General features: G+C 41.5%; 1 protein-coding gene across 1 annotated transcript; it reads left to right on the top strand.

Moving 5' to 3' along the window:
* On the top strand, positions 1–25658 carry IRS4 (insulin receptor substrate 4). Its single transcript, XM_060270454.2, has 2 exons — positions 1–3875; positions 21804–25658. Exons 1-2 carry the CDS (start codon positions 284–286, stop codon positions 21806–21808), a joined length of 3597 nt encoding a protein of 1198 aa, XP_060126437.1. The 5' UTR covers positions 1–283; the 3' UTR covers positions 21809–25658.
* The last annotated feature ends 1732 nt before the right edge of the window (positions 25659–27390 follow it).

Below are 27390 nucleotides of genomic sequence, written 5' to 3'. Positions count from 1 at the left end.
CGAGCGAGTGAGGCAGAGCGGGGCGAGTGGACGGGGAGCCCTGCGCGCTCCGAACGGCTGGCAGCGAGTGAGCGGGTGGGCGCACGCTTCGCGCCTCCCCCTGCGGGGAACGGCCGGTGTGGACGCTGACTGTGGCCACCCATGTCCAGCCGGGCCCTGGAGACCCTTCGCCTCTGAGGAGGGCGGCTCTTCCACCCCCCTCGCGCTCCCGCCCTCCCCCCCTCGCTGCACAAGCGCGGCGCCGCCTGGCTCGGCGGTCCGGACCCTGCCCTGGCCCCTTAAAATGGCGAGCGGGATGCTCGGCGGAGAAGGCGGCTGCACCGTGCTGGAGGCGAGAGACCGGGCTGCGGGCATCGCCGCTGGAGCACCAGGCGGCGGAGGCGGCTTCAGCCACAACCAGCGGGCCAGCGCGTCCAGGCTTGCCGCTACTGCTGCTACTGGTACTACTGCTGCTGCTACCACCGAGGAGGACCAGGAGCTGATGGAAGGCGCCCCTTGCCCGCCGCCCGCGCAGCCCGCGCACCATCTGATGCTTCTTCTGAGGAGATCCCCCAGCAGCTCCCTCTGCCTCGTCCAGGAGGAGGACGCCTCGGCGACCGGGGGCAACGCCGGCGCGGGGCGAGGGGGCGCCGTGGCCTCATCGCGAGCCGGCCCATCGGCGCCCTCCAGCCGGGCAGCTGCCCCACCGGCGGCGTCCGCTGCCGCCTTCGGGGACGACGTGAGGAAATGCGGCTACCTAAGGAAGCAGAAGCATGGCCACAAGAGGTACTTCGTGCTGCGGGTGGAGAGCCACCTGGCCCCGGCCAGGCTGGAGTACTACGACAGCGAGAAGAAGTTCAAGAGCAGCATGAGGGCGGCGGCGGCAGCGGCGGCTAGTGGGAGCGCAGCCCTCTGCTGCCCACCCCCGAAGCGGGTGATTCCTCTGTACCAGTGCTTCACGGTTAGCCGGAGGGCAGATGCCAAGCACAAGCACATCATCGCCCTGTACACCAAGGATGAGTACTTTGCAATGGTTGCCGAAAACGAGACCGAGCAGGAGGGCTGGTACCAGGCAATCAGTGAGCTCATGAGCCAAAGCAAGAGAGGGTTCTTGGAGCAGGAAGACCAGGCTGATCCGCAGCTGGATGACGACGACGAGCATTACGGGACTGCTCTTCGGCCAGGGACCGTCTTCAAAGAAGTTTGGCAAGTAAACGTGAAACCCAAGGGACTGGGTCAGACAAAGAATTTGACTGGGGTGTACAGGTTGTGTCTTTCCACCAAGGCCATCCACCTTGTTAAGCTGAATAGCGAGGTGCCCTCTGTCCACTTACAGCTAATGAACATTCGGCGGTGTGGGCATTCAGAAAATTTCTTTTTCATTGAGGTGGGCAGATCAGCCTCCATTGGACCAGGTGAGCTTTGGATGCAAGTGGATGATTCAGTGGTGGCCCAGAATATGCATGAAACCTTCCTAGAAACCATGAAAGCTTTGAAAGCCTTCTCTGAGTTTAGACCTCGCAGTAAGAGCCAGTCTTCCGGTGGTGGTAGCAGCACCAACCCCATTTCCTTCATCAGTACTAGGAGGCACCTGGGTAACCTGCCACCTAGCCAGACTGGCTTACAAAGAAGATCCAGAACTGAAAGTGTTACTGGGGGGACCCCTCCAACCACCAAGAGTAGTAGCTCTTACCGTTTCAGAACTTCCAGTGAAGGGGAGGGGACAATGACCAGACCATTTAGGTCAGTTACTGGAAGTTTGATTCATCTGAATACTGCAAGGATGAATTTGGGGCGTCAAGAAGGAAGTGGACGATATGTTAGAGCAGCATTTAGTGCATCTTATCACACCAGGTCTGCATCTCTGCCAGTGTCTCATTTCCCTTCCACTACTAGTCCCATCAGTGTTTCTTCAAGTAGTGGCCATGGTTCAGCTTCCGATACCTTCATCAGGCCTTCCAGTTCATCCGTCTGTGGGTCCCCAAGTGATGGAGGTTTCATTTCTTCCGATGAATATGGTTCCAGCCCTGGCGACTTCAGGTACTTCCGTGTGAGGAGTAATACCCCAGATTCCTTGGGCAATACACCTCCAATCAGAGAAGAAAATTGTTTAAATGAATACATGTCTATGAGCAAGCAGCAAATGGATAATAATAGTTCAAGAGACGATTACCGGGAGGCTGAAAAATGCTTCAGAAAAAGAACTTACTCTCTAACTAAGCCTGCTTCTATACCAGCACAGCAGAAAACAACCCAAACAGCAACTTCGTTAGATGAAGTTTCTTCAGGAAGCCATGGACGCCTGCCTTTTTCTGAATCGCCAAAATTCAAAAATAACCCTGAACCAGTGTATGGGGAATCTGCCCTTGATTCTGTATGCAATCAAAGCAGGAATAAAGCCAGAGATGATGGATACATGCCAATGATGCCAGGAGTTGCATCTTCTTTTGCAAGCAACAGTGATTATCTGCCAATGACTCCTAAAAGTGTGTCTGTTCCAAAGCAGATAAACAGTTCCTGGCCATCATCGCAGGCTGACTGCAAAGGATATATGATGATGTTTCCTAGGGCTATCTCTTCACCTGTACGTAGTCCTTTAACTGGCTTCAGTAAAAGTGGCAATGAGAAGTTGGCAAACAATGAGTATATGGATATGTCACCTGGAAACTCAGCTGCTCCAAAGCAACCTAGTGATTCAAATTATATGCATACCAGTTCCAAAAACTTTAGCTCATATTTCTCTCTCCCACGAAGCTTTAAGACTCTGTCAGGAGAAAATGGTGAGCATGATGAATATGTTCCAATGTCATCACCAGGAAAATTATTGTATAGTGGAGCTGAAAATGACAACAATATCAGTAATGATGTTCTGGCTAATGGCCATTCCAAATCTATGCTGAAAGCTTCAGATGAAGGACTTGAACAGAACAGAATTACCAGGCCTACAAGACTTCCATTAGGCACTAGAGGTAGTAACACTATACCAAGAATGTATGATCGTACAATTCCACTTGAGCCATCTAGTCCTGGTGAATATATAAATATCGACTTCGGTGAAAAGGCAAGTAATACACCTTATTCTTTATCTGCAGAAGGATCACCATCATCTCTTGGCTCCAGTAGTGACCATAGGCAGTCACCACTTTCTGACTACATGAGTGTTGATCTTGATGTTCAGTCACCAAAGGCTGCTAAAGAACTATCCAACTCCTTGACAGATATTTCAATTTATGCAAGTTCTAGTATTCCCAGAAATCCACCTGACTCAGATTATGCTAGGCTCTCATTTGGTACTGCTTGTGTTAGCAAAGGAAGTGGTAGGATTGATGACTATACAGAAATGACCTTCAACATGGCAGCAATGCCACCTGGACCATTTACCACCGAAAGCAAAAATGGCTTAAAGATTGATAGTCCTCCTTCAATTGTTAATAGACTGTGCATTGTTGACCAATATGCTGGTAGCAGTGAGTTCTCTGTTCCTAGTCCTGATCTGCCAGTAGTACCTAAAGTTATTCGTGCTGATCCACAGGGAAGGAGAAGGCATAGCTCTGAAACATTTTCTTCCACTGGCACTGTTACCACTTCTTCTTCTTTCTTTACTGATAGTAGCAAAAGGCACAGCTCTGCCTCTTTTGACAATGTGTGGTTGAAACCTGAAGAACACATTTCAGATGGCCATGAAAGCAAGATGTCCAGAGATACTTCAATTGGATTTCAGAATGGCTTGAACTATATAGCTCTAAATTTACAAGATAATTCTCTAAACTGTGAGGAGAGCCCTAGTTCACCAAACTGCCACCTCCCAAATGGTACTTTGAATCTGGAAAGTGGAGTGTATGTGAGCATAGACTTCAGCAGATCAGATGGTTTGAAGTGCAACTCTGCAAGGAAAGGTTTGTATTTTTTCAATCACTCATACAAATTAATGCATGTATAATTTCAATATATTGTTGTAAATCACTATTTTCACTGGCAGCATCACATAAGGAGTGTTCTGCAAGCACAATTCAGGCCCAAGTGTTTCCTATCTTTTAATCTGAAAACATGTATTGACTGCTTTTTTTGTTCAATTGTCATTATGAGTATGGGGTAGTAAAATAATCACAGAATAACTGAGAAGCAGTAAATTGTACTCATACTTGTCTTAATTACCAACTTTGGGGTCACTGCCACACTCCTTTTTCAACATTCTAATAAAACATAGACATCAGTTCATCTAAATAACAATAATTTATTTGGAATATGACTACTTTATATTTTATGAATGGATTGGGATTTATCCCCTGGTGCATGGTTGTGGGTACCTTTTGAGGGAGGAACCTGCTCTCTGAGGTTCTGTGGAACAAAACCTGCTACTTCCAGCCACAATTACCCTTGCTCCCTCTACACTGAAGTCCAGCTTAAAGCCACATTAAGACTGCAGTTTACCTTGAGATGTGCAGAATAAAGTGATATATTTTATTCATGTATAGCAATCTTATGTAATTTTTTAAAAGTCACTGTTTTCATAACTGCATTATACACATACCGGTAATCTGATGTTTAACAGGGGGTTAACAGTTGTGGTTTCCCTTGCAAAGATTTCTGGGAAATGTAGTTTTGTGAAGAGGTTGCAGGTTTTGTTCCAAAGAGAGAGGTGTGTGTAGGTGTATTTGAGGTGTAGTTAATTCTGATAGTTAACCTGGCATACTTTTTAATGTAGATGCTAATTTGGAAGACATACAGCACAGTTCTTGTCATACCGTATTTTACAGAAAGTAAATGGAGTTCAGTGCGCTTGTTTCCTAGTATGTGTACATAAAATTGCAGCTTTAACAATGGTTTTCTCATTTGTCTTGTGAGTTCAGTGACAATTTTTTAAGGAGGCTTGATTTAGTTGTGCATCACAGACACTTCGGCTGGGATACCCTGGTAATAGCTCCTTAGAATGTAGCGATGCAGAATGGAAGACATGAGAAGGCTTTTAGTACAGTATTGTGACAGTTGTAAACATTCTAGATTACTTCAGCTAGAATCTTACAGCTGCAATAGTGTCATAGTGCCTTTATCAAACCCTTTCTTTTAAAACCTAATAACATGTCTACAGACTTAGTCTTAGTTTATACAAAATTAAAAAATTCCTTCAGTAGCACCTTAAAGACCAACTAAGTTTTTATTTTGGTATGAGCTTTCGTGTGCATGCACACTTCTTCAGATACACTGAAACATAGTTTAGTTTATAGTTTGTTTTTTAGCTTTTTTCTGGAGGAAAAAGTGGAAGTCAGCTGTGTTCCACTTTAAATCTTAAGCTAAATACTGTTTTAATGCAGAGTGGCTATTCAGTCATTGTAGCTAATTATTTGTGCAAATAGTATTTTTAAAATCCAATATAACACAGTTGAGTACTGTAATAGGTATCCTGCTTTTGTTACTTTGAAAATTATACCTGTATCACTTGATACATAGACATGCAAAGAATGCACTGGACTCTGGTAAACTGTCTGAAATGCTGAATCAGGGCTTCTAGGTACCCCTTAAATCAATCTGAATATATTCAGAGGCTTTAAGAAATTGCATGAGTTTAGATTCTTTGGCGAGTCTCCTATTGGGAAAAGATTATATAAAAGACAAGTCAGTCTGTTAGCATTGCTTGGGGTTTTGAAAAGTTTGTTATTTGCTTTGGTATACTTTTCTCTTTGCCCCTCTTTTTGCTGTGGTTAAATCCAAGTTGTTTAACTGCTCTTCTAAACCAGTGAATGACAGTATACTTGAAGTATCTTCCTCTTGTATGTTAAACTCCATTTAATTAGAAACAGAAGTGGTAAAGAAATGTACTGAATTTGGCCTTCTCTTGACTTTTTCAAACTTGGATTGTACTTTGCTCAATATAATTCCAAAAGAACACCAATGTAGGGGGGAGGACTTACCCTCCAGCTCTGATCATACTACCAGTTTTAAACTTTGGACACTTTCATCAGTTTTTCAACATCTGTTAAAAACTTTTGCCTGTTGCTGCTACAACTGAAGCATAACCAAGATGATTGCAAGTTAAGTTTTTTTAAAAAAACATGCCTGACAGCAGTTTGCATATGGCTAATCATGTTTGTATATGTACTTCTTTATATGAATCTTTGTTCCTGATAATCTTTAAAATATGGAAGTGGTTAAGAAAATTCAATTGTTGGTAATACCGTAGTAGCTGAGTCTGCTAGGTAGATTTCAAGTTAGTGAGTACTTGGTTGAAAAATTCTTTTAAAGTGTATATAAGGAAGAGGTTTTGCTAGAGGCAGGGGGCACAATCCAGCAGAGAGTTTGAGAGTGCTTAAGCTCATTGACTTTGTGCTGGAATGTGGCCAGATCATTCGTTATTTTCATCTGACTATTACATAGCCAATCAGTAGATTCAGACAAAGCCCTGGTTTCAGAGTTAAAAGAAATGCCTTGCTAGCTGAAAATAGTAATGAGCTTTTGAACTCCTACAAGTAGAGATTTGAAGCATCTCCTCAGTAGAATAGTAGAGCGGGTTGGGATGCCAAGCAAAATAATGAAATGTTAGAGTTCCACAATAGGTGACTTCTCCCTTTTAGGGCTGCTACATTCTCTCAATTCACCAGCAAGAGCAAAAATTGCAGAACTCAACAGCATGCCTGTCCCATGCACAACTTTGCTTGAGTTCCTTCGAGGGTGGGGCAGGTACAACATTGTTTATGCATTCTGTAGCTTACTAATGATCCCAGTTTGACCTTGGAGGTGTAGAATTAACTTCAGTACCCTGTGATAAAAGTCAGCCATGAAACATGATTGATGTAGTCACATTTATTTTTCTGGTGCTTTCTCGAATGTGACAGTATTTTTCAAAAAATTTAAATACCGTAATTCTTTTTTTATTAGAAAAATTTGACTTGTAGGTAAAATCTAAGTAGTGACTCAGGTGTATGAGATAGGGCGGGGGAACTGTGACCTCACACTCTGAAGCATCATACCATTCTTGTTGAGACAGGTAGCTTAGAGTGTGTGCATTTCTGTTAAAAACTCTACAGCAAGGTTTGAGTTTCTGGTCACTTTTGTTGAACTCCATATTTTCTCATCAGTTTGTGTATGGTCTTGAAATAGCATATGCAGTTTTATTTCCCTCTTGAAACCGATTACTGCTCTTACAGCAAAGCTCAAAAAGTTTCATAAGATTTCTGAAAATAAAACTTGAAAGTGCTTATAATTCAAATTGTTAACACAAGAACTGTTGAACGTCTGAAGTTTCATTGTTAGAAGCCAGGGCCCCTCTACTTACAGTGATTGCAAAAGCCTCAAGTTCCCATTTTACCTTGATCCACATAAAAAGCTTGAAAACAGTTCCTCTTCTGTTGAGGTTATTACTCTGCTCCTCCTCCATCAATTTTGTGAATGGGAAAAGTTGAAAGGGTTGATTCACATCTCTGAATGACTGAAACTAGGGAAGTAGTACCATATAATTTTGTGATAAATTGAAGGTGACTTCTTATAGACTTAACTAAACATTATTCACAAGTGAGTGTAACATAAAACACCAACCACTTGTGTCACAGAAAATCCATTTTGGGAGTAGGAGAGGAGGTTTCTAACCTTTTCTATCTGCTTAATTCCCCTCCCCCCAGTTCCATATACATATTTATCCCTGGAAGGAATATTTAGCTTTTAGAATGTCACTGAGGTGTTCTGGGGTGGAGCTGGAAAAGCATCAGGCAGGGAAAAGGTTAAAGACCCTCTCCTTGGTCTAATATTTCTCCACTCCAAATTGTCCCCATTGAAAGCAGGTTTTATGTAATACAAGCAGCTGCTAGAGTTAAGTTAGATCCTTTGGTCCAAGCTGAAGTGATTTAAATTTATTTAAGCTTCACTGATGTAAGGTTTTCAAATACTGTATAGCAACCCTTCAAAATGTTTGCTTTTGGTATAGATCACTTTCCCCAACTAATGTGCTTAAAATATGTTCATATACTCCTCCTTTGTTTATGTGTAACAACATCTTTTAAATATATAAGCAATAAAGATGTTATTTTTAAAAAATCTAAAAGTACAAGAATGCTAAAATTTGGAAATATTGGAAGAAAGAATGGAGGCCAGCCAGGTGCGTTACCAAGTTCACAATTTACATGAAATATCACACAATTCATCTAATATATTTTCCCTTACATGAGCTCTGGCTTTTACATGAGCCATGCATGTTCCCCTCCCCCTGGTCTCAACAGATCACTTTCTGGTTTGCCAAATTACTATTCACAGTTTGATTGTGATTTGTAATCTTGGCTAGTAGGAATTGCTTAACTTGCTGTTTGCCAGTTTTGACACCCCAGCACACAGTGATTTGGAAAGCTGAGAAGTGAGTACAGGAGGGGAAGAATACCTTAAGCAGCTGTTATATCAGGTTGTCATATAGAAGCGGTGTGGGGCTTTTCCATCTGCACAGCTGGAAGACCAGAAACTTTTGCTCCCTTCATTAGAAGTGCTTGTAACTGAGTTTGCTTATATCCTCATGCCCCGATCCATTTTCCTTTTGTGTCATGTCTTTTTAGATAATAAGCCTGAGGGAAGAACCTTCCTTGTTAGTGATCTACTGTATTAGTTACTCTGGGAGCCATTTTTGCTGCAGAACAGGGTAAAAATGTTCAGATAAATTATATTGTATTGTTTGAATGACTCTGAATCTGAATACTTAGCTTGAACTTGTACCTGCAATCACAGTATATCTCTTCACCTGCAATTTAAGAACCTTCCTGTGAAACAGAATAGGTTTGCTCACTAATGTGAAAGTGAATTGATTCTTGACTTTAAAAGAAAAAAGTTGTAGATATGGAACATAACAGGAAAACTTGTAACAATATTAAACATTCCAATGCCTATTTAGTGGTTGTGTTGCATTTCTGATATTTTTCTAGTTGGTGTTCAGGCATGTTGTTTGCAACTTTCTTTAAACTCATTATACTTCTTTGTTGTATCTCCTTTACCAAAGCAAAGTACAGAACCTGTTAACTTTTACAGTGGTACCTCGGGTTACAAACGCTTCAGGTTACAGACGCTTCAGGTTACAGACTCCAGTAACCAAGAAATAGTACCTCGGGTTAATAACTTTGCTTCAGGATGAGAACAGAAATTGCGTGGCGGCGGCGGCGGGAGGCCCCATTAGCTAAAGTGGTACCTCAGGTTAAGAACAGTTTCAGGTTAAGAACGGACCTCCAGAACGAATTAAGTTCTTAACCCGAGGTACCACTGTACTGATGTTGCTAATTACTGGGAAATGTAGCATGTTGCTGGAAACAGCATCATTACATGTTAAGTCAATACTTTTTTGCTGCTTAAGAAAAACAAAAACAAATTGTTTATCTACATTAGGAGTCCATTGTAACTAGTTAACTAGGCGAATTCACATGCTGAAAACTGCACCCTTGTATTCTGGTACACTTGTCTCCTTGAAATGCTTGGAACTTCAGTGTAAGCATAACTAAGCACTGGATTTTGGCCTTTGATGAGAGCTTAACTGAAGATAATGAAAAGCATTTGGTCACTTTATTGCTAGGACACTGTTAGGACGGGATCAGAGTGACTGAAGGAACAAACAAGAATAAGGCAGCGGGAGGCAAATAACAGATATGTAGTTGCCACAGGAACTCAGTTACATAGGACCTTTAGATCCTGCATATTTTGTTTATAATTTTGTGCAAGCAAAAGTGTCATTCAACCAGAAGTGACAAAAGCATTGTGCCTCCATGAATTTGGAAAGAATTTATTATTGGAAAGGGGAAAGAAGGGGAGGAGGAAGACTGTGTTTTAGCAGATGGTGGGTGAGCCAGGCTTGAAATCCTAGCTTGTATCACTTATTCATTATAATTAGATACCTAGGATCAGTTTTTCCCACCAAATCCTTAGTTTGCTTGTACTGTAGTATAAAAGCAAGACCTGGTTTTCTAAAGTAAAATGTTTTTAATATTTAAGGGAGAAGATTTGCAATTAAGAATGTCCAAACATTTCTTTATAAGAAATAGGATGGTATTGACAGCTTCTGTTCAATGTAGGCTAAAGTTTTTAAAAGAGTTGCACAATCTTATTTTGTGGCTGAGGGGTGGGAAGGAGGAAGGATAAATCTTTACCACTGTTTGTCCTAAAACTGTGACTCATCTTTAAAAGGTCTGTATGACCCAGAGTGCCTCCGCCTTGGCCCACCCTGCAAATTGCTGTTTGTTTTTAAGTTTAGTCACATATAGCTTTATTAGGCATCTTAAAGGCAACCTAATGATCACCTTCATACTATACATGTTGAAACAGAAACATCCATGTTTTGAGAAGCAAATTGGCATATACTGGATACTGTAGCATCAGATTGTGAGACAATTATTGGGGTGGTCTTCTTTTTCCTGGGGGGACTTCTGTGCCTTCAACACCTTTATGCCAAGAAGCACTTCAGCAGCTGGAGCTTGTTTCATTGTTTTGACTATGCAAGGCACTTTATCTGTTGCAGGCGCAGAATGGTATTAGGGAGGCATAATAGCTACGTGCCTAACTGCCTTATATCTGATGGCCCAGATGTAGATCTCCTTTTTTCCCTGCAGAATTAATACAACCTTTATATTTGGTTTTTCAGGCTGTGTACAAATGTGCACGCATACACCAAGAAACTCCCTATCCTGTCCCATGGCTGGGTAGGGAGGGGAAACAGAGAGAGTGTTTGAAGTAAGAGAAGTGTCTGTGGGAGGTAGGTTTAAGAGCCAAATTGCTGATTCAGAGATATCAGTGGTGCAGCATTTACACCACTGTCCCTCTTCAAACTCTCCCTCCCACTCCCTCTTCCTCCCTCCCACCCCCCACCCCCCTGGGTGTGTGTCACATACACCTTCCACATACATTTCAACCTAAGCTAGAACTCCTTATCCTGACATACTAGCTTGTACAGTGAGAAGTATTTAATCTCGGGCAACATTCAGACATGCTGCCCACTTCCTGAAAGGGCTACCCTGTAGGTTATTTCTTAACATGCCTTTCAATACTTTAGTGAAGTGAGAGAAATGTGGGTACATAATAGACTTGGTGCTATTGGAAGGAGGTTGGTTTTAACCAATTCAATAAGTTGCTTTTGTGGAAGCAAAAGTTAGAGAGATTTTATGGAACCATTGGAAATGTACTGCATAAAACACTTAGCATAATAAAAACATGTGGGTTTCTAATGTTTTAATGTTTGGCAAATGAAATCTCCGAAGTAAAAAAAGTAAAATCTCAGTAAAATTTCCAGGAGAGTAACATTTCCTCCCCTTTCCTCCTACAAACAGTAGCAGAATGATTTTGCAAATGAAGTAAATGTTTGCAAAACCTTTTAAACTTGCTTGTCTCATACACTTTGCAGAATTCAGCTTTACTCAGTTCTGACTTTAGGGTTGGTGAATTGTGCTTTTGTGTGTGGGCTGGTGCATGAGATTCCCATGCGTACTGATTTTTGACCATGTATACCAGGGGTTGTCAACCTGGTCCCTACCACCCACTAGCGGGCATTTCAGGATTCTAGGTGGGCAGTAGGGGGTTCTACGGCACAAGCTGAATCCTCCTTCCATCTAGCACTGGTAAGGAAATTTTACCATTAAGAAAGATGCATTGGTGGGCAGTAGATATAAAAAGGTTGACTATCCCTGATGTATGCAGCTGTAGGCACTTTAAGACTTAATGTAAGAGATACCTGTATCTATGTATCTATAACTATACAGTGGTACCTTGGATTACAAACACCTCGGGTTATAAACACTTCGGGTTACAGACGCTGCTAAGCCGGAAGTAGTACCTTGGGTTAAGAACTTTACCTCAGGATGAGAACAGAAATCACGTTCCAGCAGTGCAGTGGCAGCAGGAGGCCCCATTAGCTAAAGTGGTACCTCAGGTTAAGAACGAACCTCCGGAACGAATTAAGTTCATAACCAGAGGTACCACTGTGTGTGTGTATATATATATATATATAGAGAGAGAGAGAGAGAGAGAGAGAGAGAGAATGCCTTACTGAATGTTGGTCCTTATATTTAGTTTGGGGTGATGGATGATCTGCTCTCATTTAGGAAAGAGCTGTAGTTCAGTGGCAGAACTCATGCTTTGCATGCAGAACCTTGCAGGTTCAGTCCCTGGCACTTCAAGGTAGAAATAAGAAAGCTATGATCTGACTCAGGATAATGTAACTTACTATGCCATCATGTTCTTGTTCTTTTTTCTTATATCCTTCTTAATGTATTTTTTTTTGCTATTTAGGACTTTCCCTTACATAGTGGTTCTAGTGCTTAAGTTGTTGTAGGCAGAAGTTGGATTGGAATCCACTGGTAAATCTGAGTGATTTGCAGATTCTGACTACAAATTGTGTAATGAGTAACACCTTGTTTCTTCATTATAGTAAGTGTATTTCCCCAATCCCCATCAATTTTTGCACTTGTCTCCAGTTGATGGATCTTAGGAGTCTTGTAAAAAATAAGACATCTGCCTGCACCTGGTTTAAGTGCCTATTGAATCCTAATATATCCTGCTCCCTGCCCTTTCCATACTTTTCATCCATTACAGCTCTTAATCCTTCCCATGTTTATTTCTGCTTGAAAAAAGTCCTTCAAGAATATTGCAAGCTAGGCTGTTGTGATATTTTCTAGCTACTTTTAGTATTGTTTATGAGGGCATGCTCTGGAAACTTGTTGTTCAAGGTATCAGAGACAGATTTTCTTGGGTTCTTCTAAATTTGTGTGTATGTAATCATTAATTCTAGTTACTTAACTCTGCAGCTGTCTATATCTATGTTCAGTTGTTTCGTTATGAAATCGGGGAAATTCACAATCAATGGTGGAACTCTGTAGTTTTACACTAGAATTTGGGGGAGGGGCTTTAGATGGCAGGTGCTAATTAGCAATTAGCATTTATCTCCCTCCACCACTCGGTCTTTACATTGGCTTTGACAGTACTGATAGGTGAGAGAGGGAAAAAAACAAATTTGCCAACTGTAATTTAATAAAGAAACACTCTGAACAAGTGCAGTTTTGCACTTTAAACTCATTAAATTGTAGCTCTATCATGACTACAGAAAATAAATGATGTTTGCTCCTGCTCTCCTGATACTAAACAGATTTACTTGGGAACGTTACGAGCACCGTGTTGTTGTAGGAAACCATAATGTTGTTTTTTAAAAGGAACAAATGTTTTGTTGGCAGTATCAACTCCTGTGGGCCATGACATGCCCACAGCGGCCCAGCTGCTGATGCTGGGCCTGTCTGCTGCTGCCTGCATCATCTGCCATTCTTTTGAGTGGTGATTTGGAGGCCTCCTGAGCTACAGGGCTGTGGACCTCAGCCCTGGCTATCAACCCTAGTGGCACCATTGATTAGAATTACGACTGGTTCAGTTATGCTAGGAATTTATATCTGAGTCAAACATGAAGGGTTAGCGCTGTGAATGCAGCTCTGTGTGGAATACATATATAGGCTTGAGGTGAAGGACTAGATTGTGCCCTTTGTGCATTTAAACATCTGAAAAGATCTTCATCATTGAGATAGGATCACCCTATTAGTTGCTACCGGTATGAATGCCCTACAACAGCGATGGCCAAACTTGGCCCTCCAGCTGTTTTTGGACTATAGCTCCCATCATCCCTAGCTAACAGGATCAGTGGTCAGGGATGATGGGAATTGTAGTCCCAAAACAGCTGGAGGGCCAAGTTTGGCCATCACTCTCTACAACATTGCTTGTGCTGATGGAATATTTGAGTCAGCACCATGTGATATTTTCCCTGTGGAAAATTCAGGTGCAGAGTGCTTTACTTAATTCATCCTCACAACAGCCCTGTCATCGTTATTCCCATTTTACAGATGAGTAATTCCAGTTGAATGAGCCATTTACCCAAAACTTGTTTCTCACTTTGTATTTTGTACTGGGTCGGGGTACCCAAGTATAAACAGCCCAAGAGAATATAGAAGGTCCCAAGTGTTGTACTGTGACGTGGTGACTGAAAGATCAGTTTACTTTTTCTTAGGTTTTAAATGCAAACTTTCCATGTGTTTGCCCTTCAAACTTGACACAGCATGTGTGTATTTTGTACTTGTACCCATAGCTGTGTACAAAATATAGAGAGGGAAATACTTAAGGGTGGATTTAAACATGCTACCTTTAATCCATGTGTTCAAGACATTGCAGGGCCAGAAGAGTGAAATTTCTAAAAGAGAAGGAGGTGGGTGGGTTTGAGACTTGCATTCTCATTGCATACAAGAGATCTGGAACCTGGGAATAGGAACAGAGGAGAGGCCACGTTATCCTGCACACTGCTTCTCTCCTGAAAATTTCACACTTCTGGCTCTGCTTTGCCTCAAGAGAAGCAGTGACTGACTGGGCTGGGAAGATGCCCATTGGAGGTGGAATATGAAGTTCCACTGTAAGACCACTCTACTATGTCTACAGTTACAAAGGGATCTGAATTCAGTTAATTGGAGTCTAGTGTGTTTAGTGACCACATTGGCAGCAAAAGTAAAGCGAGTGTGTCATTTGTTGTGGTACTGGTAGCATCAGTGAAGGGGTGTTCAGTAGAACAGTCTAGCTTGGAGTGTTTTCCTCAACCTCTAGCCAGAGGCAGCTTAATTTTCTGTTTGCCTGTTTTGAATTTGCCATACTATTTTTGTAGAGCTGAATATATCCTGTTGCCATTAGTTCTCATCAAGAATCGGATGCACAGTCTACTTGTTCAGGAGTGGGTTTTTTAAAGGAGTGGCTGTATTAGTGATTCTGAATAGAAGTTCTTTTGGGAGGACAGGTATGTATACCTCTGGTTACGAACTTAATTTGTTCTGGAGGTCTGTTCTTAAGCTGAAACCGTTCTTATCCTGAGGCGTGCTTTCACTAATGAGGCCTCCCGCTGCACACATGGATTTCTGTTCGCATCCTGGGGCAAAGTTCGCAACCAGGAGCAGCTACTTCTGGGTTAGTGGAGCTCGTAACCTGAAGTGTTCGTAACCAGAAGCGTTTGTGCAAATACCACTGTATAATATTTGCAAGCAGATACAAGATGCAGTATTGCTCTTTCTGTCTGGTGAAAGCCACTGCAAGTTTTTGTGTCAGTACAGTAAAGTAGGAGTCAATACAGTAAAATGCTGTGACTTGTAGGAATGCTTGTGATTCCTTGACACTGATTTCCCTTTATTTTTTTAGTGGGATAAGAATCTTGGAGATTGGACAGTTACCGTACATTTGAGTGGGCATTCACATCAATTATAGCCTGTGTGAATGGCACAGGATAACATGCTTCTGAGATTGCCACAACATCTAGGGTCCTTTGGGGAAATCGGGGTCTGATCATAATCATTTTTCACAAATTCCAAATGCTTAGACTTTGTCTACAACAATCACTTCTGCTTTTGTTAACCCTTGATTGTAATGCAGGATAGGTCTTCTCCTTTTAAGGTGATTGGTTGCCTGAAGTGCATCAAGTTTCCCTGTAGTTTTTTGGGGGGAGTTTTTGTTAGGAATTTTATCTCACCTGTCCTAAATGGCTTGGGCCCTGTGTACCTGGCATATTGGCTTACAATCATAACCAATCACCATCTCCAAAAACATAAACAAAAGGAAACTTGCCCTTTCCCCCGATGGCTTGACAAAAGTATGAGCCTGTGCATCCTATGAAGCCATTGTAAGATCATCCCTTTTTGGGTTTCTAGAGGCCTTGGCTTAGTAGGTATAAGCAAGGTTAGTGTGTGAGCCTTTTAATTGGGCTTTAATAAAGTGTTGTAACTCACTGAGATTTTGTTCACACTTGAACACTGCTGCTGCAACTAGTCCATATCTTACCCCAATGTGATCCTGGTATTCTTGAGGGCAGGCACTGCAGTCAGATGTGAGCCAGCTCTTAAGTTAGATGAAATACAGGCTGGGCTTGCAAGAGTTGCTGCTTCCTGTGTTGACCAGAGAGGTGATGTGCTTTTCTACTCTCAGCTACCCTTTGGTAGCTTTTGCCCCTTTCAGGATTTATTTGGCTTCCTGGTAGTGAAGCAGTATGCAGACAAGAAAGAAGTTGTTCTCTTATTTCTCTGGCATGTATACTTCTTACTCCATCATGTCACCTCCAGTCAAACACACCATCAAAATAATGCATGTTTATGTGGCTACCACTGTGAGAACAGCATGCTGGACTTGATGGTCCACTTTGGCCTGATCTCACAGGGCTGCTCTTATGTTCCCAGACCAAGCACACTTGTTGTGTGTGACTTTTATTTAAAATGTGAACGTTGCACATTTTATGTATGTAATAAAAAAACCACCTAAAATTATTAGAAGCTAGGACAGGAGTGAAGAGTATAGCAAAGTAAATGTGTAGGTGAATGATTTAAACTTAAGAATAACTGAGACACTAAAAAGTGTATAGCAAAACAAAACCAAATTTTTAATTTTAGTTCTCTAGGGTATGTTATGCCCTCCTTGTAACAGTGTTGTTACGTGAAGCACTATGCTTTTCTCTGGAAGAATATATGACCCGTATTCACTTATTACGGAGAAATTAGAAATGCACTTGGGGACTGGAGTGGGAACTAATTTGGCTCTCCAATGACTCCTTCGCACAGCCCTACACTAGTATTTGTTTCATGAAATGTTGGGGAAAGTGGGGGAGCCTCTTTGCCCATATTCATTAGGACTCTGCCATTTGTTTTGGATGAGGCACGGGTCCCAAATGACTATTCTGCTTTGGAGATATTGAGACTGCCTCACATTTTTAGACTTCCCCAAAGTGTCTCCAAGCTTTTCTGTAAATGTAGATTCCAACCCAAGATGCAGGAGTGTAGTTAGTGAATGACAGCTGTAGCTTCTACCCTCTACCAGGGCTCTCCTCTTTGTTCGTTGGATGTGTTTAGAGCAACAGCTGTGGCAGTTGGAGTTGCTACGCCTTCCAAGAACAGCTTGAGAAGTACAACTGACAGGGAAATAGTTTGAACCCTGATCCTGGCCACTTTGTGAATGACTTTCCACAGCTAAGCCAAGCTCTTGAGAATCAGATATGTGCCGATCCCATGTCCTAAATAAAACTACACTCCTCCTCTTACTTTTCCCCTCGATGCCCAGTCTAGCAGACTTCACCTCTTTATAGAAGGGGCTCTTAATGCATTCAGTTTTCATCCAATTCTGCAAAAAAGAAAAGAGGAAAAAAAAGTTACAGGCACTTGATTATTTCAATAAAGATGACATCTGAGGCTTTGGAAAATGAGGTGAGATGAGCCTCTGCCCCAGATCAGAGGCAAAGATAGATGTCATATCCATGCCAGTGAGATGGGTTCAGCGGCAATTTTTTATGTGTGTGCACATCCCTGGTAGAAATTGATTACTGTATATTCCTGCATATCAGACTACTTTTTAACCCAGGGAAATCTTCTCAAAAGTCGGGGGTCGTCTTATACGCCAGGTCGTATTTCTTATACGGCGAGTATATCCCAAACTCTATATTTTAACTGGAAAAGTTGGGGGTCATCTTATATGCCCAGTCATCTTATACGCCGGAATATACGGTACTTCAATGAAGAACAAACTTTGGCTGCAGCTCATGGTTAGCGAGGGAAGAGCTTTAACATGAATCTGGCCCAGCTCAGTGCAGGAGTAAAAAATGACTAGGGAGGAGCAAATCAGGTCTGACCTCCTCTCTGGCAACCCTCACAGTTGTGCAGTCCCAGTAACCCTCAGTTTGAATTCCTGTGCTATGTGAACCAGGCTAGTGTGTTTTGCAACCTTCTGCCTATATGGGTTATAGTGCTTATTCAAAGGTACTTAAACTGCTGAAGAATTGGTACCAAGTGCAGAAAGTTAGGAGTGTAATGAATGTTTTGAAAAGTTCAGTGGAAAAGTACTGAAGACAGTAAGGAACTGGCAGTTACAGTGAGGGAAAAAGTATTTGATCCCCTGCTAAATTTGCCCGTTTGCCCTCTGACGAAGAAATGACCAGTCCATAATTTTAATGGTAGGTTTATTGTAGCTGTGAGAGACAGAATAACAACAGGAAAAACCCCAGAAACCCAGAAGACAAAAGTCAGAGATTGATGTGCATTATAATGAGTGAAATAAGTATTTGATCCCCTTGCAAAGGATGACTTAGTACTTGGTGGCAAAACCCTTGTTGACAATTACAGAGGTCAGACGTTTCTTGTAGGTGACCACCAGGTTTGCACACATCTCTGGAGATATTTTGTCCCACTCCTCTTTGCAGATCCTCTTCAAGTCAGTAAGATGTCAAGGCTGATGTGTAGCTACTCGAACCTTCAGCTCCCTCCACAGATTTTCAATGTGATTAAGGTCTGGAGACTGGCTAGGCCACTCCAGGACCTTAAAGTGCTGCTTCTTGAGCCACTTGTTTGTTGCCTTGGCCCTGTGTTTTGGGTCATTATCATGCTGGAATACCCATCCTTGACCCATTTTCAGTGCCCTGCCTGAGGGAAGGAGGTGCTCACCCAAGATTTGACAATGCATGGTCCCGTCCATCATCCCTTTGATGCGATGAAAGTGTCCTGTTCCCTTAGCAGAAAAACACCCCCAAAGCATAATATGTCCCCTCCATTTTTGACGGTGGGGGTGGTGTCCTTGGGTTCGTAGGAAGCATTCCTCCTCCTCCTCCTCCTCCTCCTCCTCCTCCTCCTCCTCCTCCTCCTCCTCCTCCAAACACAGCGAGTTGAGTTAATGCCAAAGAGCTCAATTTTGGTCTCATCTGACCACAACACTTTCACCCAGTTCTCCTCTGGGTCATTCCGATGTCATTGGCGCGAAGTCCATTGCACTGTTACTCCAGGCTAGAAACCGGATCGGTAGGAGCACTTGAGATGAGGTCTGAAGGGAAAGAGAAATAAAAAATACCAGCCGCCAGGAAAACCAGTTATGCTATGAGCAAGGGTACGAGGGTAACTAACCCATTAACCAGAGGCCTTGGAAAAGGTGAGAAAGTGGTGATGGAGAGTAGAATGGTCCTGACCTAACAACCAGAGGCCTTGGAAAAAGTGAGAAAGTGATGCAACTTCAAGTTATGGACGTGATACTAGGGAGAAGCGCCTTACAGACAGGGGTTGATGATTCTCACGTGAGAAGCCAGATCAATAAATAACCAGGTATAAAATACACTTCCGTGTTGAAGAGAAATATTTCAGGTAATGTCTGAATGTAAGATAAAGAAGGGTAGTGATTAATGGATATCCATGAGGTAATACATAAATGCACGATATACAATAAACGTTCTTAAATCAGATTAATAGGTTATAATACTTAAACGGGCCTGTACGGCGTAGTGTGTTACCAACTGTTTTCATGGTGACTATGGTCCCAGCTGCCCTGAGATCATTGACAAGTCCCCCCCCCCGTGTAGTTCTGGGCTGCTTCATTACCGTTCTCCTAATCCAGGCATCCCCAAACTGCGGCCCTCCAGATGCTTTGGCCTACAACTCCCATGATCCCTAGCTAACAGGGCCAGTGGTCGGGGAAGATGGGAATTGTAGTCCAAAACATCTGGAGGGCCGAAGTTTGGGGATACCTGTCCTAATCATTGCAACGCCACAAGATGAGATCTTGCATGGAGCCCCAGACCAAGGGAGGTTGACAGTCATTTTGTGTTTCTTCCATTTGCGAATTATTGCACCAACTGTTGTCACCTTCTCACCAAGCTGCTTGGCAATGGTCTTGTAGCCCATTCCAGCCTTGTGCAGGTCTACAATCTTGTCCCTGACATCCTTGGACAGCTCTTTGGTCTTGGTCATGGTGGCTACTTTGGAATCTGCTGGATTGATTGCTTCTGTCGACATGTGTCTTTTGTACAGGTACTGTAACGAGCTGGGATTACAGGTAAGACCTCTCCCTTACAGCAGGTGCTTCTAATCTCAGCTCATTACATACGGTGAAGATACCAGGTAGCCTGACATCTGGCTGGTTGATAGGGGATCAAATACTTATTTCACTCATTATAATGGACATCACTCTCTGACTTTTGTCTTCTGGGTTTCTGGGGTTTTTCCTGTTGTTGTTCTGTCTCTCACAGCTACAATAAACCTACCATTAAAATTATGGACTGGTCATTTCTTTGTCAGAGGGCAAACAGGCAAATTTAGCAGGGGATCAAATACTTTCCCCCCTCACTGTATTGACTTTGGGTAATGCTAGTTTTAGATATTAAACCTGCTGGTGGAAAAAATAAAGTGGGGAGGAATCCAGTGTGTCATTTCCCACATAATGTTAACTATTTTCCTTTGATACGTTAACTTCTTAGATATAGAACCAGATGCTGCATGGAAGGAAGAAACATCTCTAAAGTGTGATGGAACAATGGTCCTGGAAATGATCTTTAGTATTTGTCCTTGCTTGTTGTACCTCTTAGTGACAAAATCCATTCTTTGGGGATATGAAAACAGTTTCAAAGGCACACTTAGACAGAACGAAACACAAAGACACACACAAACATTAACCACAGACATAATTTTTTATATGATTTTAAAAACTTTACTGAGGAATGTACTGTATAGTCCTGTGCTAGCTCTTCCTCCCCAGTGTCACAGAACTTTGGGTTTGTGTTCTGACAAACGACATCTTGGGGGCTAGTGGATCTTCTGGAGACCATTTCAGCTCCAGGTGGCTGTTCATCTCACATATTGAGTTGTTGGAGAGCAGCTGCCCTGCAAGCAGAATGGGCAGTTTTCCTTCTGCCATGTTTTTCATCCATTTGTGATGTCATGCAGAAAATCACTCGGTCTTCAGGGTCTGTCATATTGTTTTTTAAAATGTCACTTAAAAAAAACACCAACAAAATGTAAAAAAAGTCACTTGGATTGTTGCCTCAGTGTTCAGTATTGCTGGAATTCCTGAAGTGTTTTTATTTTTATTACCTAAGTAGATTTTCTTTGAAGAGGGGAGTTGGAGAACTGAATTGCTAGATCCCATTTCTAGTTACTGAATTATGACAGTGGTTTTCATAGTTGTTATATAAACCAAATAAAGAATATATTGGGGAGACAAGAAACACACACTGACCTTTGGGTTGCATTTTCTGGTTGTTGTTGCTGTTGTGTGTGTCTCTATCTACTGGTATAATATTAACAGGCTGTGAAAGCTGCTGTGATAGTAAGCTTTCTTGGGATAAATTTCTCCATGTTGGACTCCCACTATCTGCTGAATGTGGTGAACTTTCTTGTGGGTCACCTTAAGGAATATAACACTTAACTTTCCTGCTCCTATGTAGGTGAGGTAGAATATGTAATGCATGATACCTTAATTGAAGAAATCCCTCAAAACACTTGATGCCTCTAGTTTCAAATTGCTCCATTTTTAATTCTTCACCTTGTGAGGTTTCAGGATTCATAAAATGTTGATGGGAATATGTGAAAGAGTCACAGTTCAGCTAAAATTCTCCTTGAAATCATTTTAAAGGAGTATTGCTTTGTGTAACATGAGGTGGAATAGATCAGGGCTATTAAGAGTGGCCACTGGACTGCACACCACATGCTAATTCTATATTGTGACTTGACAGGTGCTTCACAACTCTTTATTCCCAATTTTGTACCACCAGATTATCTGGGGAAACTGAATGTATGAGCTTTAGTGTACTGAAATACATGGATCATGGGACATGAATGTTCCAGACACCTTAAATTTTGATAGGATATAATAAATCCAGGAGAAGAAAAAATTAGAGCGGCTCCTCCCGGCACCCCAGATCTGAACGTGGATTGTGCATGCATTGATTAATGTCTTAAGGATATCATGATAACTTCCTCAACCGTCAGTTGTGCTCTGCATACCATGTACAATAAACCAAGCTGGTCTTTTTTTTCTGTTTCACTTGCACTAAAATATTTTTGTTCTTCCCTTAGACTGATGGCATTACTATGGAAACCATTGTGAGAAGAGCAGGCTTTCCAGCTGGTATCTCCATAACTGTGTGGTGCTTTTGGAAGCAGAGCCCATCTCCAGTCAACTCCATTCACTTCCACCAGCACAGACACAGACATGCATCATTGGGAATGATTTTTCATCGCGTGTTGGTTGAGACTACAGTTGTGCTTTTCCAAATTAACTTTGGTCATATATAAGTTTTGATGACAGAGGTTTCTTTCCTCCCCCCTTAGCATATCTGTATGGGAGACAAGATGAATGCTGTGTTCCTTCTACACTTCCCATCAGTTTGTTTTGAGAAGTCACTTGGTATCTGAGAATCTACCTAATATGAGTTTTGCTTTTCTAGTACTTGAAGTGATAGCATAAATGTTTTATAAATGGTTTAGAAATATATTATTATTATTGTTGTTGTTATTATTATTATTATTATTGCAGTTTTGAAGGGATGGGAACAACAGGCTAAGGCTTTGATCCTAAGCATGCTTGTTTGTAAGTCTCATTGAAAGTGGGTTATATTTTTGGGACTAGAGGTCTGCAGCCAATGTTTTGAATAGACAATTGCAACACATACAGCCTTCCCCGCCCCGCTACCTAATAAATAGGCTACCAGGGAATCTCTCCCGTGTCCCCCTCCTCATGCATGCTATTGCCTGTCTATTTCTCTTACATGCATAAGAGAAGCTTATTGTTTATCTTCACCCACTTCATGCTTTGGCCAGGATAGAATAGGTGGAGAACCTACCACCTCACTTTGCCTTCCTACCCACCTCCCTGATCCTCAACATTTGTAGCTGCATTTGCAAAGAAGTCATTTATTGTTTACTCCATCAGTGGCCACTTTTGAAAACAGCTGCTGCTAGAGCATACTGTAAAGATAATTTGCAATTTCTGAGGAATAAGTGTGTGTGTGTGTGTGTGTGTGTGTGTGTGTATGCGTGCGCGCGCGCACACACACACACACACACACTTTTCTCCTCTTCCAGAGTGAACAAGGCAGGTAAATGTCCTGATCCTGTACCAACTGTAAGGAAATCAGAACCACTAAAATCAGTGGGACTTACAGGTAAACATGCATTGAACTAGTATGTAACCCAAGTCTGTCTGTCTCTCCCCCCCCCCCTCACACACTCTATCTTTGGCTCCGTTCTGGAGAGGGAGACACATGCACAGATTGTGGTGAGATTTCACAGCCACAAGAACAATATGCTATAAGGGAGAGAAATGGTACTTAAATGAGACTTGGGGTGGGGGGTTGGTTAAATTTTGCTTTATGATGCAAGAGAGTTATGGACTCTGTCTTTTTTATTTTTATAATCCTATGTCCTCTTAAAATGAAAATTGTTGAGAATATCTTGAATGTAAAGGTAGAACTGAAGAATTGGTTGTATTTTGATTATACTTTTCAGTTTTCTTTATCTCCCTGTGTAGTCCCCCCCCCCCAATTAATGATACATTTTGGATTAGCAGGAAGTTGATTGCTTTATAAGTTCAAATGGGGAGAAATGCAGACTTTACAACTGTATATTATCCCTGCATTACAATGTTGATGTGCTGTAGAGCTTCTATAGAGAGGATTCCTTAAACTTTAGTGAAAGAACCCTTTTCATTTGGAACTATTTTTCTTTCTTTACAAAATTAGGGGACAGAAAGACTGTCCTATTATACCTGTGGGGAAAGGGATACATTATCTTACTAGGATTATTGTTTAAATTGGGAATTAAAAATTGTAGCCAGAAGCCAGGTGCCTCACTTACGTCATTAAAGAGCATGACACTAGTTATTGGTTCTGACACTAGTTGTTAGAACTTATAGTATATACTAATAATAAGAAGCACTGATAACTGAAAGGGTTGAAAGCAGTAAACAAATCCTCAGGCACAACACAGCTGGTATTCCTCTACGTTGTATATTGTACAAGTATTGAGTAAGGGTTGCCTCACCTTTTGACATTACCTTTCCAAAGTGCAGTGGGCCTACCACTTTACTTACACTATCACAGCCTTATGTGGAGGGGGGAATAAATAAATTGAGAGTGGGGGGAACCTGCCATTCTGCACCTCCCATTTATTTATTTTCCACACACCCAGTGGGTTTTCCTTTCTTACTGGCTTCTGGGAAGGAGGCATGAGAGCTCTGGAAGTGTCCCTTTTTTCTTGATTTATTTATTTATTTGCTTTTCTGTTACACGTTCTCTGCTGATACATAAACTAAATACCTAATACATAATACTGACCACATAAACTCATACAATCAAAACAAAACAAGTATATCCTTTCATATACTTCCCTTCCACTCCTTCCATGGTATCTTATCTAATCCCTTCCCAACTGCGTCGTCTTGTAAATTTTTCATTCTTCCTCTCTTTACCTCTTGTTATAACTTACACTGCTGAAGTACTCACATTCTGTTAGGTTAATTATCTTGTTATGATTTTTCATATATTCTATATATAACTTACATTCTTATGTTTTTTGTCATCTCTGTTTCTAATTCTATTAGTCATAGCCGCTAATTCCACATATTCCAACAATTTATGATGCCACTCATCTTTTGTTGGAACGACATTCATTTTTCATTTTGGTGCCAGTAAAATCTGAGCAGTGGTGGTGGCATACAGCAACAGACTCACTTGATTCAGCAACAGACTCACACTCCCAATATTCTTTAATCACACTGCAGGACCACCCAGAGGCTGGTGAGGAAGGAAAACCCACTGGGTGTGTTGGTAAAGGGAAAATAAATGGAATAGCAGGCTCCTGCACTTCCCATTTATTTCCTACCCCACCCTACCCATGTAAGGTCGTAAGTGGCAGACCTACTGTACTAGACCAGTTTGTATAACAAATTAGATCCTCCTGTCAATTTTGATGTTCATGACTCTGGTTAGTATTAATATACATGTCACACAGTGATACAGGTAATTTCTGACAAATATATAGTTGGCATCCATGAGTTTATGCAGAACCCAGTAATCAGAAGGAGGAAAAAAATATGCTGCAGAGTTTAAAAGCACAGATGAATATCTGAATCTAGAAAAGCAAGGTTTCCAAGAGTATAGTTACCTAGTTGCTGCTAAATGGATTTTGACTTAAAAACATGACCACTTTTCTAGACCACAATACTGTCTTGCCATGTACGTTTTGTTTGGACTCTGTAAATTAACAATGCAATAGGTACTTTACATCTTTTCATTTAAAAAATGAAAATTGGGTGATAGTTAAGAAATGATTCTGAAAAAGGTTTAGAAATGTTAACAAATATTAGATCCTGAGGCTGCCATGGTACAATATACAGCACTGATTTTACAAATGCTGAATAAATAAGCAAATGGGTAACCTCAACTCTACTGGTACAAATATTAACAGGTACAGCATAATAAATATGCAATCTTTTTTGTCTTAGTTTACAGCAACTAACTTATTCAGTATTGTGCTGGAAGATCATTTTCCAACTATGTAAAACATATCACTATGTGGGCAACCTTCCAGCCACCCGTTTTATGCTGCTGTATAGTACAGAAAAACCAATGATGGAACAACGTTTGTCCTGTAAATTTAATTTGATATTGACAGTTATTGTCTGTACAAACTAAAACATATATGGTTGAAACTGTTCATTATATTTGCTATTTCTGCTTCACTGATCTGTTAAAAAGTTTTGAGCTGATTGATCCGGCTGTGTCTTCCATTGTAAATATTGTTACATCATTTTTCATGGTAAAATGCAGCACATTTGCAATTTTGGGAGACTGGCTTGAAGCTCTGTATAGTGTTTATATTTATCTGAATTGGCTTTCCATAGAGCTACTTGCAGTAAATGTGTTCATGGTAGTATTGGTGCAGTTGAGTCTTTATTTAAAATGGCTTGCTTGCTAAAGTAGTGCTTTTCTGTATACATTCATTCAACTTTTAAGAGTGGATTTAAGTTTTAGTATCCTCTACATGCAAATTACCTGGATCTGTTCAGCCAAAAACTATTATGGCTCATTTAAAATGCTGCAAGAATGCTCAAAGCATTCATTGGCTGATGGCACTGATCAATTCATTGTAGTTGTGGGTTTTTAATCTGATTTTTAAATGGAGCATGTGAAGGGCTGTTGAGAGCTGATACCAGTGTTGTAAGCCATTATTGTACAGCACTTGCTTAATTCACAGGAGTGGCCTTTTGATGTGGACAATGTAATATTCATGAAAGTATTGTGGCCAGCCCCCTAATTTCAGACGCACGTCTGAAACCAGGAAATGCAATAGTTGTTCTTGCTAAGATCCTGAAATCCCCAGTTCATGAGTTTCATTACTCACAAAATAGACCACTCTCTTCAAGAAAACTGCTTTTAAAGGGGCATATGAACTTATTCTTGGTTAAGAAAATTAATTTATCTTCAGGTGTTCTGCCAGTTTTGAAACACTAGAATAGGGGTGGCCAACTCCCGAGAGACTGTGATCTACTCACAGAGTTAAAGACTGGCAGTGATCTACCCCCTTTTGGGGGGTTCAGGTCAAAGTTGTTGAGATTTTTTTAGGGAGGACAAAGCCCTGTTTTGGGGGGGTTGGAGTCAAGATTGAGCTTTTTTAGGGAGGATGAAAGCCCTGTTTTTGTGGGGTGCAGGGCAATTTAAATATTGAACTTTTGGGGGGGAGCCAAACTTGCTGAGCTTCTTTGAGGGGAGCCAGTGATCTACCACAGATGTCTAGTGTTCTATTGGTAGATCACTTATCTACCTGTTGGACATACCTGCACTAGAATATTAATATCAGTCAAAAGCAGGAGTTGACTCAAACATTTAACTTTGGTAAAACTCATACGTTGGAAATAGCTTACGATCCCTCTAGTTTTTATTGGTTGAAGACATTTAGGCTCTTAATACAGTTAAATCACTAGAGGTGTAAGTTGCTGCTGGACCAAAATATGCTTCTTTCCTTCACTAGATATGCCCAAGTGTGTTAGCACAGGTCATCTAGAAGGCTTTCAACCTAATCCCATGCAGAATTAGACACACCTAAGGCCATGAAAATCAATGGGCTTTCCTAGGTCCCAACGTTAATTTCTTGGCTGTTGGTGTATAAAGGGAGCAGGCAAGATTGAGCAAATAGACAACAATAGTTTCTGGTTATAGTTATAATGTGCTGCATGAATCCCCCTACTATTGTTCACGTGTGAGGTGTTTTAGATGGGAATGGGACAGAAGCTGTATGGAAAAGGTGTAGAAGACATTTGGGTTCAGGATTTAGGATCTCCCTCACCAGAGCACATAATTTAGGTTCCTCTCACTATTCCACAACCTTCAGCTTGTCAGTCCACTTTCTCAAAACTAGAAGCTGCTGCTCAGAAAGAAATATTTGGGGTGCATGTTAACATTCTGTCTTCAAGCACAAGTGGAGGGTCCCTCTCCCTATTCTTCCCTCTTGCCCCCCGCCCTGGGGTGAGCATTATTGAGCGAGGGATTCTTTTGTCTTGCTGCTAATGCATTAGGCATACTTAGGAGCAACCTGCCACTCTCATTAAGAAGTGACCAACAGAATTGCCTAAGTTTATAGTCTACCTAGCAGATAAAAAACCCAA

Source organism: Zootoca vivipara, chromosome Z2 (assembly GCF_965207765.1).
Source record: "Zootoca vivipara chromosome Z2, rZooViv2.hap1.1, whole genome shotgun sequence".
Taxonomy (NCBI): Eukaryota; Metazoa; Chordata; class Lepidosauria; order Squamata; family Lacertidae; genus Zootoca; species Zootoca vivipara.
This window is presented reverse-complemented; position numbering and strand designations above follow the sequence as displayed.